Here is a 14741-nt window from a genome sequence, read left to right on the forward strand (position 1 = left end):
AAGAGGCCATACGGTGTTACTTGTGATAGACTTGTCCAGGGTGTATCCTGGCTCTCGCCCTCTGACAGCTGGGATAGGCTCCAGCCCACCTACTATTATACTACTAGTTATAAAACCATATGAATTTTATAAATCCATTAAATTGGAGGGCAAAAGATGTCCATGACAAGTTTTATGTTGACCAGACTATATTTTGTTGAACACTCCAAAAAATAACTCTTTAAATGAACCTAAAATAATCATGGAACAGAGTTACACTTTAATAAATGGCTTTCTATTCTGGACTTGACTGCAGCAAATAAGTTTATTCAACATTAATCGATTAAGTTGGTCCAACTCAAGTACATTAAGTTGGAATAACAGCATTGCATGATGGTAAAATAAAGCAATTTAATCATGTGGAAATCCTTTCCATGATTTTTTTTATGTTCATTCAAGTAATTATTTGAATGAACACCAAAGCCCAAACACCACAACCCTCGGCTTTGAGTGTAAGCCAAGGGTTGTGGTGGACAGGGAAGTGGTTTGACAAAGAAGAAAAGCTCTGAATGTAGGGCATAAAGCATGACAGAATCACCTATAGAAAGGTTTTGACCTTGATATCGCCACTGCAGGTACCCACACACTTAGTTGCACAAAAACGTGATCATTTAATGGACAAAAACCAGTGCAAGCAGTGTACTCTATTATTTACTGTGACGCTGTCTCTACTGCCATCTGGTGTCCAAAATATGCCTCTGCAGCTCATCTTGGAAAACTCAGCCATAACCATTCACCCCATTATTTATGTACAGCTGTACAAATGTAATAAATAAATAAATAAATAAATAAATAAATAAATAAATAAATAAATAAATAAATAAAGTGAAAGGCAAAATTAAATTAACCCAAAACAGGATAACTGTACAGTAAGCTGAAAAATATATGTCTAACATAAATGCGCAAAGCTATCATTTCACCATCATAAGATCACCCTACCTAATGCATTAATTCAGGTCAAGTGGCTTTATTGTCATTTCAACCATGTACAGTGGTAGAGTACACAGTGAAGCAAGACAACGTTCCTTCAAGACCATGGTGAAACCTATAATATATAACAGACGATCAACACAGGACTACACAAAGTGCAAAGACAGTGCAACACCAGACAGAACGATACAGACACAAGACACAATTCTTGACCTATGAAGTTTTATGTCTTGAATGACAAAATGTCAAAACAAAAATGACTGAGCAGAAGATTGCAGGGAAAAATCATTTCGCTTTTACAATTTCAGTCCAAAATCTTAGCTTAGAGAACAACTTCATATTTATCTGATTTGACTGTATAAAAATCTAGGCAATACCAATGCATCTTACTAAGTCCTGAAACATCGGTGCTATCGCTTTAACTGGACGAGCGCTGACGCCGGGACGGGGACACGGGGCTGGGAGAGCGGGTTGCTGCAGCTACACTCCCGACCGAGACCAGAACAGCACGGACCGGCCTGAAGACTAGCACGCTGTTATTCCCGAAAACCTCCCTTTTCAGGGTTTAATTCCACGATGCGAGACTATTCGGCCACCCCCAGTAATGGAGGGGCCTGCATGCCGTGCTGCCAAGTTTGCGTCTTCTTCTTTACCGCATTTCTCCTGGTTGCAGAGAGGACGGCGCGTGAGTCCTACCTGGGACACATACACCTACATCCATACATGCAAAACATATGCACACACACACACACACACACACACATAACTGAGCATTATGCCTCAGTCGCTGTTTTGGCCGATTGTGATCACCTACCTGTGCAAAACGCTGCCCCTTTTTTTTTACTTTATTGTGTGTGCGTGCGCGTTTGTGCGTGCTTTTCTGGCCACGGCGTGTGGATGTGCAGTGTGAGGACTACAGTGGATGCAGAGGGATGCCTGGATGAGACAGGGGGGGTTAGGGTGACATCTTGTTCTACGTTAAAATACAAAGTTGTGCATTTGTTTTTACTTCAGCGTCTCCGTTGTGCTGTCATGAATAATAGAGCCTCAGCAGAAGTCCGCAGTCACAGCGTCTCTTTCCTATTTTTGTACACCGCTCGTTATGAAATCCTGTATGCGGCAGGACTGCTGACTCATGTCAGACTTTTCCTATAATTTGAACTGTGCCTTTTCTTGGTCTGGGTGATGTTTTCTGCATAAAAACAAAGGGGAGCCATGTTGTCATATTTCAGCGCTCTTTTTTGGAGGTACATGAATGGACGGAGGGGATGGGCGTACCCCAGGACGGGGCCTAGTCTGTCCGGACAGCCCGCCTGTTTCGGAGCTGAAACGATTCAGATTACATGTATGCAGGGATGGAGGGAGGCAGAGCTGCAGAGCCTCAGAGAGTGTGATGTGGAGAGGAGAGGCATCAGCCGGCCTGTTGTCAATGAAACTTGGATGGGATGAAGTGCACAACAGAGGTCAATGAGAAAGTGTGGAGACACACTGCAGACTGAAATGTGCATGTTTTGGCAATGATCCACTGATCACATGCTTTAGGTTAGTCCTGACATAAACAATCCTATAGAAGAGAGTGCAACGTTTGCATTAACACATGCACACAATATATCTAAAATCAGAGTCAGTGTAATGCCAAGAGATCAGCTGTTCTTAGAATGGGTGTATGTGGGTGTATGCGCTGCAGTAATGTTGTAGTTTATGAGGTTGGTATAATCACTCTGCCCTTCTATTCAAGACTAGGGTGGTACAGCAAGCAACAAAGCTGCCCCCAAAATATGAATCCCAGCAAAGAACACAAGAAAAAAACAACAACACTGAACCATTATTCTGTGTGGCAAAGATTAAAATGTATTAACCAAGTACCAACAAAGAGGATCCAGCAATGTTACAGATGCAAGAAGAAAGCAAATGCCATGTAAAAAATAAAAATAGGAATTTTCTTAGTATTAGAAGTTCAGTTATCTCCACAAAACATTTAAGAAAGTAATTAAAATAAATGGGAGAGAATCATTACAGAGCTTCCTTAGCTTTATTAAAAAATAATAATAATAACACTTGCAAAAACTGGAAACAGTTTGAAAAACTGAGCTTCACAGAGCTGCAACAGGTTACCTGCAGGACACATAACTGTAGTAAAGCAGAACAAACAGAAAGCTCAGCGGCACAATGAGGAGGAACACTTGATCTCAGGATTTAGATGCATCTCCACTGCTGAGCAGATGGTGTTCAGGTGTCTGAGATCAGACAGTCAGTGAATGCAACAATCATGCTAATCATATAATTGCATGTGCTGGTGAGGCTCATCCAAATAACATCTGGTTTAGGCAGTATCACTCACTCATGTGAAAGTAAAGATATGAGATTTGAAAGGACAAGGACATGGGGAATTCTACTTAATTAAATGTTTCTTACATGTACTTATTACGCCGGAGAGCAGAACCATGTTACTGTGCACTGTGTTTTGTTTCAATGACCATTTGAATTTGGCAAAGTTGATCTTATTTTAACAACTTTCTGTACTGTTTGATTTGTGAGTTAGTTGTTATATTTTATAAAAAAAAAATGTCAAGCGTGTTGTGTGCAAAGTCATAATCAGCTGAGTGCATGTTCATGTCAGAAAAGAATTTAGGTAGAAATGGATCAGTATACTGACCAGTGATGATTGATTGGCTGATGTTGATATAATGGCCAACTGGAATTCTTTTACCAGTATTTATCTGTTCTTTCACATTAATTTTGCTCTGGCCAAATATTCAAAGAAAGGAGAAGAAGAGATGAATGCTGTGAAAACAAAATAAGCAAAAAGGGAAAAATATTGGTATTTTTATTTTACTGTTAGGTTTGTGGGATAAATTATTATTTTTAACATCTAACATCCCTGAGTTTCACAGTTTCACAGTTCATTGTTAAACCTAAGAGCACTTTATGTCATGTTATGTAAGGCCACTGTGAGATGTAGCCTATTTTACAAAACAGTTTATTTAAGTAACACTCTTAAATATACTTCACTCACTACTTAAATAAATGCATGTAGTGCCTGCATGTGTATTTCAGGATGTATGGCAAGTTTTTTTTGTCTGAGTGTTTGCAGCCTGTAAGCGTGACATGCTATAGGTAACATCTTTCCCTTTCTCCTCAGTGATCTACTGCTTCGTGTACTATCTGTGGATCGGTCACAACTACAACTATGGCTATCTTGCTGGCTTCACTGCCCTGTTCCTGCTGCCAGGTGACAACATCTACAACAAACAGATCAATAAATAACTCTAGAAAAACAAATTGTTATTCATTTTTATAATTCTTTATGATCAGGTTGGGGTCCCCAGTGGCTGAGTTACCTTTGGTACCTGTCAGATGGACGAATTCGCAGGAAGTCTCTCACCTGGACACACATACTGCATCTGGGACTTTTCAAAAGGTAATAATTAATTAATTTAATCAGTCAGTGTCCAATAATCAGGTTTAAGTTCCAGATTTGTATGATCATAAATGAGAAAGGTCTCTCTCTCTCTCTTTGTATAACTCTTAATTTATTTTCATCTTTGGTTTTCACAGGCTGTGGGAGTGCATGCGCCTGCCAGATGAGGATACGTACAGTGAGATCATGCAGCAGGCTGATGCATCTGCCATACGTCTGTTCGAAGCCTTGGTCGTCACCCTCCCCGAGACGCTACTCCACGCTTATGTGCTAATTTGTACTGATATAGGAGTCAAATCTCCAGGTAGTCAGAAACCAGAAAGCGTGTGTTCAAGTTTGATAATAAGATCAGAAAAAGGACATTTAATTAAACTTTAACTCTTTATTGTCATTGCACAGTCATACTTTCTACAATAGTACATGGAGTAGGAGTACTGTCTCAGATTGGCAGTAAAAGAAAAGCAAGTAATAATCACAATAAATAACATATTTACAGAATAGAATGTGTAATATGTGCAGAATAAAATACACAAAATATGGATAGATAAAAATATATAATGAAAAAATAAAAGGAGGTAATCAGTTGTTGTAAATTTGGATAGTATTTGTTGGTGGTGATGTTACTGGCTACCAGTAACATCACCACTTACTGTCGGAGTGTACCTATGCCTATCTTACAGCAGTGGATAGGTTCATAATGCCTCTCTTATGGCCTTTGGCTATGCAATCAAGATGAAATAAAAGTTTAATGTGAAAGTGCTGCAACAGGACTAACAACCTTCAGCTATAAAAAAATCTCAGTGTTGGATAATTGTTGTAGTCTTTTCTAGCTTAGTCTGCCTGTTCATTTTTTTGTATTATTTCCAGATGGAACATTGAGCTATTAGTGAAATAAATCCAGTGTGTGCTAACTACTCACTGCTAAGCAGCGGATAAACAAATTTACTCTCAGATAGTTTTGAGAAGATGGTAGGGACTTAAATTAAGATGAATAAGAGAGACCTTAGCTGGCTGTAAGGTCTCTCTTATTCAGAGAGTTTTGAGATTAATGTAGTTTTTTTTTAATAAAAAATATTCAAATTGTTAGCTTTGAGAATAAAGAAAGGTGTGCAACAGGGCTCTTTTTAGGACCACTTTTATTCTCAAGTTAAGTGATCTAAGGTTAAATTTAGAAAATGTACAGTTTAAGTGTTGCTTCATGGTGTAGTCATTTACACTTTGGCCTATCACATCAGAAAATATCCCCAGTTCCTGAACTGGAGGAGACAGATTCGTTAGGGGTTAGATCACAAAGAGCATGTGCTCTAAAAGTCATCTACTATGATCTACTATGGCTTGTGTATAAGGGAAGAGCTGAAATAAATCTTTAAATAAACAGTGTCATTTAGTTTTTGACAGTACCCTCAGCTGACCAGGTAGTTCATAACATACTTGTTTTGTGATTTATTTAAAATAATAATGTTAAAGTAAATGTTAACAGAGAACTAATTCAGAATATACCCTTTTAACTGGTATTGCTGCTGTAAATCTGATTCCAGCATTATGCCTGTGACAGTTTTGTATCTTGAAGTCTTGTGTGATTCAGTATTTCAGTGTACTCATATTTCTTGTCCTTGTTCTCTTTCTCTCTCTCTCTCTCTCTGTCTCATTCTGACACACACTGTTTCTCTCTCTCGCCAGCCTCAGTGTGTTTTGCAGTGTGTTTGGTTTCTCTTGGCTGGGCCTTAGTGCTCTATGCCAGAGCCTGTTCACTCATCAGACCAGGACACTTGCAAATGACACCAGCTGCCATGCTCTGTCGACTGCTGTGGAGGGTGGGCATGTTTAACAGCTTTCGCAACAAGCAGTGTTTACAACATAGTATCTAACAGTATCAGTAATGCTACTGCATCTGTGTTTGGCATGTCATAAGCATGTGTTTTGTTGTTTTGCTTGTGTTTTTGGTACACGTATGGTTTCTCTTTCTGCAGGTCAGTATGTTGGGATCCAGGTTTGCCATTCTCATGCTCTTCACACGTATCTTCAAACAGTGGATCCTCGGGGTCATCGGTGAGTCTTCACAGCCAGTTGTGGGCAGCTAGGGATAGCCTCTGTCTTTGACATCACACAGAATGAACAGTAGAAAAACTGTTTGAAACTTTGACCCTGTTTAATATGAGCATCCATCACTGTAACAGTGTACAAAAAAAAAAGAAAAAGCATAAGAGGACTGTGTCTGTTTCAGGTGTCCACTGGCTGGGAGCAACTTTTTGGATGGTGTCCCAGCAGACAGATATCATAAGGTCAACAAGCCGATGGAGGCTCTTCAATCTTGTTCTGGGAGCTATTCACATCTTCCTCTTCCTCAACGTGAAGTACGGTCAATCTAGATACCGCATGGCTGGGTTTTATCTGGTATGTGTGTTTGTGTTCACTTCAAGCTTGTCTGCTCATGATATTGTGGGTTTAATATGCCGGGGGCTCTGACAAAACAGAGACACTGTAACAAATTACATTTGAAAAAGAAAAGCTGTAAGTTTAGTACATCATCAGAAACCTGAAAGCATACATAATATTTGAAAATGACTTTGAAAATGATTGCATTTCAGCTGTGCAGAGCTTTGCTTTTTACTTTAGCGTTTAGGTGGAATACATAAAATGCTGAAAATTTCACATTAGTACTTTTTTCACAGACGGCTTTTTACCGTGCTAACAAAGATAGTTACTCGCATTATTGGGATCATAGAGTGTTTTTCATATTATTTGAGGGGAAAAACATCCAGCAGATGCCATGCATTAGCTATAAACGATTCAAATGTCAAATCAGTGTAATCTTGATTTGGGATTGGATGTCTGTTTATTCTTCCTCAGGTTATGTTCTTAGAGAACGCTTTTCTTCTTCTGGCATCCTCCTGGATGTTTGCCATGGTTTCCTGGGATACTGTGGGAATCCCAGCTGCAGTGTTCTGCAGCTTCCTCATTGGTGAGACGCAGAACATGTGCAAATTCAAGTTATAAAAAGGGAACACAACAACTTTTTCAAGGCCTCAATGTTCCTCTTCCTGACACTTGGTTTTTTTGTCTTTAGGAGTGATAGCATTGGTGCTGTACTATCGTTTCCTCCATCCAAAGTCTTTTGAAATCTTCCAGAGTATTCGTCACAGGGGAATAGCCGGGGCCTGCATGGAGCGTGGCTCTACACTCTCATTAGAGGAGAAAGTCACGCCCACTTTTCATCGACATGCAACACTGTCTGGTCTGTTGCTATCTATCTATCTATCTATCTATCTATCTATCTATCTATCTATCTATCTATCTATCTATCTATCTATCTATCTATCTATCTATCTATCTATCTATCTATCTATCTGAAGAATGACTGTGCATCTTCTGTTAAGGAGGTGGGACACTCATGGACCTTCCTATCCAATGGGAGGGCTGGAAGCATCACCACTGGCTGCTGATTCGCTTAGCTCTGAAGACAGGGGATGTTTCAAGGATCTGGTCTGCATATGGTGAGGGGGGACTGGCTGGACTGATGGGTCTGTCTGAAGAAGTTCACTCCCCTGATGACCTACGTGTCCATCAGGTTAGTTGTCTTTTTGAGTTTTACATCTTAGTAGCTGGACTTCCTAAAACTTACTGTTTTGTTTTGCTTTGTTTTAAGGTGTGACTTTGATCAGTATGATAAAATTTTGTTTTTCCAAACCTGGCCCCAATGCTAAGAAAATGTGATTATATAAAAAGGAGTTTATTTTCATACTTTTGATGTGATTTGTCAGATTCCACCAATTCAGCCACAGCTTTCTTACCACGCACAACCAGCTTCTCAACCTGCTGCTGCTGCTGCTGCTGCTGCTCAACCTCCTCCTCCACCAGCTCCTTCACAGGTTTCAGAGGCAAGAGTTTTGTTTAACATCTTATCTAGACCACCACAAAGGGGGACTGTGTCTATTCTAAACTAAGAATACAGTACATTGCTTATTTAAGCCACTTATGAGCTGAAACCTGGTGGGTTAGTTCAGTAGGACAGTAGGCATTTAGTGTGGTCATGAGAATAAATATCAGGAGTATCAGTAGACATCAGGATAACTACTAAAAGGCTTGTTTTTCTGTAAAGGATACATTATGTTTGCTTGTTGTAGTCTGAGGCTCACGTGTCTGTAATGTATCCAGGTGAGAGAGGTGGTCCAGCCACCAAAGCCAGCTCACTGCACTATAGTGGCCCGACCAGTGAGAAAAGCTCCTCCCACAACTATTCAGGATATGAGAAGGTTTCCAGAGATCATCCCAGTCCAGGAGGTCATCTTTGAAGAAACTGCAGAAGAAGACTCTAGCGTGGCACTATCAGAGGGAAAAGGTTAAATTACTTTATATTATACACAGTTTTCTATGGTTTGTCTTCAAAAATCAAAACAATAAACACTTTCTTCGGGGACATGGGAACCTAGGTTGGCTAAGCATTTGACTTGACCTTCATTGTTAGTGCCCAAGGTCGAAGTTGACCTTGAAAAAAAGTACAAAAAGCCATATCAAGTAATATTTCATATGAAAAAGCATGGACAGAGCTGTACAACAAACTTTCCTTTTTCTTTTGCCCTACAACACAAAAGTGATAATTATGCCATAAATGACTGTATTTTAAAATTTTAAGTAACAGCTTATAGAAGTTAAAGATTTCAGCCAATTCTGCTCCAATCACGTGGGTAAAGATGATAAAATGCACCATTTTAGTATGTAATGCATCAAGGTCAAAGGTCAGACATCAGCTCGTTAATCTAAAAGCAGGCTAACGTCAGCATGTTGCAATACAGACAGACTGACGTCAGCATGTTGTAACAAAAACATAATAAAACATCGATGTTTTAGTGTAGTCTCTGCGCGTTGGGGAATTTTGCTCTAGAGTGCTTCTGTTTTCTTTTGTCGGAGGGTTAGATCAACTCTAATGACAAATATCGATCTCTTTAGCAGCTCAATGCTCTGCTGTGTTCACTGGCAAGCGGAGCTATTATAGTTTTTTTTATTTTTGTTTTTATTTCAGTTTAGTTTGTGTTAGTTTCCACAGTGGGTTTTCTCATTTCTGTTTAGTTTTTATTCTTTGAAAATTTCACCAAACTGACCTGACAACGACTAAAATTAAGAACACCTCCTCAATGTTTTCTTTTTATTTTAGCTTTCTAAGATCCCAAATGCACATATTTGTTTAGTTTTTAGTTTAGTTTTACGTAACTATAAGAATCTTGCCAGAAAGTTAGTAACAGTGTCTGTCTGCTGTTTGGAGCTGAGCAGAAAGTGTGCAGTAGTGTGTAAAGCAGGAGAGCAGTGCAGCACTCTGTGTCTTTGTAGAGTCAGATTTCTCTACACTATGTCTATACCCTGAACATACCAGAGTTACGTTGTTCATTCTTAGCTAAAAGAAAAATTAGGATATTACAGGCATTATAAGCTATGACCTTTAGTACAGTGCATTTATTATTTATCACAGAGACAGCAAATATATAGACTGCACTATGTTTCTTACCTCTAGCACTGACTCCCCTGCAGTATACGTGTGTATTGTTTTAAACTGACTTTTCTTTCCAATGTTTTATTTTTTTAAGGTGATGAGGAGTTCCAAAGCGCTGCTTATGGCTCACCGTCGCTCTCGTCTCCTCAACAACCAGGAAGCCTCCGCCACATCGACAGCAAAGAGGCGTCTCTGACTGAGGCCTCTTCGGTGGGTTCTTTAGACATCAAGACTCCCGGCTGGTCACCTGAGCGGCGTTCCCCCCTCCTGATTAGTTCCCCAGATAAAAAATCAGGGGTCCCTGGAGAGTCAAGCACTACATTGTATTTTAGTGCAGATGTGCAGTCTCCCTCCAGTGGGAGCTATCTTGGCTGGGGCTCAGAGCTGTCACCCATTTCCACCTACCGAAGTCCCTACCGGATCAGGGAGGCCCGATTTGTCACATCCACACCCAGATTGGAGCCCCGTGTAGAACAAGAAAGCCTGGGACCCACCCCTGTCATCGTCATCCCTGCCACTCCTGGTACAACACCGGGTGCTACCCCAGATGGGACCCCTAGTGCTTCAACTCCTGTAAGTTCAACTACTGCAGCATCAACTCCTGTAGGTTCAACTCCTGCGGCTTCGACTCCTGCCGCTTCAACTCCCGGTGCTTCAACTCCTGGTGCAATTACACCTGGTACACCCATTGTTCCTCTCACTCCAGTTATCTCCCACGCTCGCAAACAGATGGTCCAGTTTGTGGACAGCAGAGAGAGGGCAGTGTAAGTAGGATGGGGGTACAAGGAAAAGAAAAGCCTGGGTGGAGGATGGTGTATTTTCCAGTTTTGCTGTTCTCAGCATTAGAATCTTTTAAGTTAACTTATAACTGTCATAGAAAGAGATTGGTATAATATTGCTCATGTTTTCCCCTTGTGTGCAGCTAGACAGGAAATAATTGCTGAAAGTGTGTCACATTGACCAAAATATCAATCAAAAGAGACAAATCTTCAGTTTTAATAGCAGGACTTTGAAGGATTTGTATTAAAGTATATTCCTATGCAAGCCATGAGAGCAATTTGAGGAAACATCTGATATGTGAGAGGGTGAGTTGAAATTTTGTAGATTACAGAAGTTAAAATCTGGACTACTTGTCAAAATAAAATAATAATCCTTCAAACTACATTTTTAACTATTACTCTATAAAAATAAAAAACCTACACCTAAGTGTCAACTGAGGTAACCTTGGATAGGATGTAAGAGAAATCAAAATGACCATAAAGTAGCTATGGCTTGTAATTAAAATTTAAAGCATGAGCAGTTATTGAGCTGTTGGATCCTTTATACCAAAAGAAAATACAAAATCACCAGTTTACAATAACTCAACATGCTGTCTGCCAGGCTGCTGTGCAGAATTTCTTATAACATGACACACCAATGCAAAAATCTTAATGTAAATCAACTCAGCTTCAGGCAAACATTTACGTTTCTTGACGTTTCTTTTCTGTCTTTCCTTTTCTTAATCACAAGGCGATTGATGTTGGATGTCTCATCCACTTTTTAAGAAACTACTTATACTTGCAGTGAAGTACATATTAGTATTTACCTACATCACATACACACTGAAACAGGCCAATTCAGGAAGGGAGAGTAATTAGATAGAATATTGAATGAGTAAAATAGTGATTATGAAGGGATTATGTTTCATTTATTAGATGCATTTAATTTTTTATATAACTTGCTTTTGGGTTTTACTAATCAAATATCTTTGTGCACTGATTATAACAACACTTTTTGAGCTCTGAACCTTTGCAGATGAAAGAAGGGAAGTGCGATAAAATATGTGTGACGCAGGATAAGGAACTAGAGGAAACTTTACCATTTCTGTGCACTGTTAAGATCAATGATGAAGAAGATATATTTTCTGTGTGGGAGTTAAACTTGCACAGTTCGAGCTAACACTTCAGATTAATACAAGTACTTTCAAGTTTTACATTTTAATTTCAAATCTTAAATCTCGCTTCACTGCCTACTTATTAACTGGTGTAATATCAAAATGTACTGTGTGCTGTCCTGTGGAGTGTATTCAAAATGCAAGACAGATTATGCGCTTCATAAAAGGGTACACAGTCCTTGTTAGCAAAGACCCGCTTTGTTATGAAATTATACACAGCACTGAAACTAATTTTTCATACCTGTCCTACCTGAATAGCTGCACCTCTACTTGTGCTACAAAGGATTAACTATATCTAGTAATCTGTGTCACTCCTCAGTCTGTCCATCAGTTAAACCACCTACCTCAATACAGTTGAACTTCCGTGTTGCAATTTTATCTTAAAACATTAAATAATGGACAACCAAATCAGAGCAGTGGTGAAGTCCAGTTTTTATCATTTAAGGCGACTGGCAAGACTAAAATCTTTTCTTTCGAGGCAGCACCTTGAAACAGTGATCCATGCTTTTATTTCTTCCCGCCTGGACTACTGTAACTCACTTTATGTGGGGGTCAGTCAGTCATTGCTCTCACGTCTGCAGCTGGTTCAAAATGCGGCTGCACGACTCCTAACAGGAACTCGAAAAAGAGAGCATATAACCCCCGTGCTGGCCTCTCTGCACTGGCTGCCTGTGTCTTTTAGAGTTAATTTTAAAATTCTTATGTTTGTTTTTAAATGTCTACACAGTCTTGCCCCGCCTTACCTCTCTGAGCTTCTTCATCCCCACATACCCTGTCGGTCTCTCAGGTCAGCTGACCAGCTGCTCCTGGAGGTACCGAGATCCAGGAGGAAGCTCAGAGGGGACAGGGCCTTCTCTATTGTGGCTCCAAAATTATGGAATAATTTGCCCATGCATGTTAGAGAGGCCCCTTCACTGTCCACTTTTAAATCACATCTTAAAACCCACTTTTATTCCTTGGCTTTTAACCTCAGTGAGACTTAGTTTCTTTTTTAATGCAGTAGTTATTTAATTAATGATTTCACTCTTCTTTTATTTGTTTTTTATTTATATCTCATGTAATTTTATTTTACAGTTCCAATGTACAGCACTTTGTGTCAGCTGTGGTTGTTTTAAAGTGCTTTATAAATAAAGTTGATGATGATGATGATGAATGTAGCTAACAGAAGAAGAAAAATTAGCTGTGGCACAGTCAAAAGTAATTCGAAATTATGCGCTGCTATTAGTCTGAAGTGGTCAGTACCTGTATTAACGTCATGAAACCTGTGTGCGAAGTTAAACTGTAATCGCAGAATAATGTTTGTGACTATGTCAGTCTTCCATGTGACTTTATCTATTTTTCTTTTTTTTTTTTTACTGTGCTGGATTACTTTTATTGCTTTGTGTCAAAACAAAACAATAACTGTGCAGTAGTAACTATGAGGTCTGTTAATGTTTTTCTTTAATGTGCAGGAAGGAGAGGAAACACAAGCAGCACTTTAGGATACTGAGAAACTGAGTTCATTGAGCAAAGTAGTGATTTTAAAACTAGAAACTTGATTTTGGTAGAAACTGCTTTTTCAAACTGGTGTCCATTTACTGCAGCTTTCTGATAGTTAAGTCACTGCATGATGCTCATTCATACAGGCAGACTGAGAGTTATATCTACTCCCATAGAGAAAGAAGCACTCACATTACCTACACGTTACTTAATGTAACTGCACATTACCGTTTTTTTAACACATGCTAGAATGTAGCAATAAGCTAGCTAACGTATTTAGTGCACTTATGAAAAAATATCCACACTCATGCTTTAAATGCGTCATCGCTTTGCCTTGTACGAAGACAGCTTTAGCTGCCACGCTTGCCTCATGTATGCATATCGCTTTGAAATAGAAATAACATGCTTTGCTTTGTGTACGCGATGTATACGATAATATCTACTTGTGTTTGTAATTTGATTCATTTTGTACTTTTAAAAGGTTCTTTTATATTTGATCACATTTACTGTTCATGAAATGATCTGGACAAGGTTTTGTGTTAAAGTTTGAGGATGTTTAGAGAGCAGATAGTTATCACTGACAGACTTGAGTTAGTTTGCTGATTCATTATAACCTCATCACCTTGTCACTGGACGACCTCCTTTCATTAGTACAAATCACCTCATCTCTGAGAGGATTTCCACAAAAGAGCTGTGGATGGTAGTCGTGTCATTAAGTGTGCTGTTGATATGACAAAAATAAAGCCATTTGCCATGATCAAAGTCCAGTGTGCTGGGTTTTATTGCTTACCAGTGATTAATTTATCATCACTATGATTCTGAGAAATAGACACATATCAGTGGAAGTGCAGCAGCACGAGCTTTATCCTAGCACATCTCTGGAAACTTTCTCAAAGGTCATCAAATATAAAGATCAAAACATCTCATACACTCATCAAAGCATTATAAATAACGTGCAAAAGGCTATAGCTTGTTCAAACCTTTAATTTCATGTGTCAAAATCAAGTTTTGGTGCCAAAATATAAATCACTGCTGCAAAATGAAACATTTCTTTGACACTGTGTAAACAAAGATGCTCAAGATGTTTAAATAATTCATCAGAATGACAGCAGACTCAAGAAGTGCAACCCTTGAGTGCGTATTTTCTCTGAGAGTGCATACCTACTGTATCAGACTGTTATTTATCTCAGGCTAACCCACTGCTGTTGAGCTTTACAGTGAATACTTTTGAAAAGTAAAAGGTTTTACTCTCTACTTTTTAAAGAAATAGAGCGCTTACATTTTTTCATAATGCAAGGGCCTACGGTGTGTAGTCCAGTTATAAAACAGATTACTGGACAGCCTGTTTCTGTTATCTCTCTGGACACTGACCAAGTCCTCACACAGTTTTGTACCTTGTAGCCTAGCATGCACGCTATTGCTCAATAAAATGGATGTTTGAGTCGCTCCTCAAT

At 39.2% G+C, this 14741-nt stretch overlaps 1 protein-coding gene across 2 annotated transcripts; it reads left to right on the forward strand.

Annotated features, from left to right (window-relative positions):
- The first annotated feature begins 1461 nt into the window (after positions 1–1461).
- LOC147338830 (XK-related protein 5-like) lies at positions 1462–14367 on the forward strand. 2 transcript variants are annotated; one of them, XM_086285090.1, is made up of 13 exons: positions 1462–1654; positions 4112–4201; positions 4285–4390; positions 4528–4694; positions 6071–6204; positions 6361–6439; positions 6615–6784; positions 7241–7352; positions 7458–7625; positions 7768–7958; positions 8152–8268; positions 8546–8729; positions 9970–14367. In XM_086285090.1, the coding sequence occupies exons 1-13, from the start codon at positions 1546–1548 to the stop codon at positions 10641–10643; spliced, it is 2301 nt and encodes a 766-aa protein (XP_086141216.1). In that variant the 5' UTR covers positions 1462–1545; the 3' UTR covers positions 10644–14367. The 2 variants fall into 2 exon arrangements, with proteins under 2 accessions (XP_086141216.1, XP_086141251.1); XM_086285125.1 differs by having other exon boundaries at positions 7771–7958.
- The last annotated feature ends 374 nt before the right edge of the window (positions 14368–14741 follow it).

The sequence above is a fragment of the Aulonocara sp. 'chitande type north' Nkhata Bay genome, linkage group LG1 (assembly GCF_057382095.1).
Source record: "Aulonocara sp. 'chitande type north' Nkhata Bay isolate Kocher_YH1m ecotype deep benthic linkage group LG1, A_spYH_male_GT1.1, whole genome shotgun sequence".
Classification (NCBI taxonomy): Eukaryota; Metazoa; Chordata; class Actinopteri; order Cichliformes; family Cichlidae; genus Aulonocara; species Aulonocara sp. 'chitande type north' Nkhata Bay.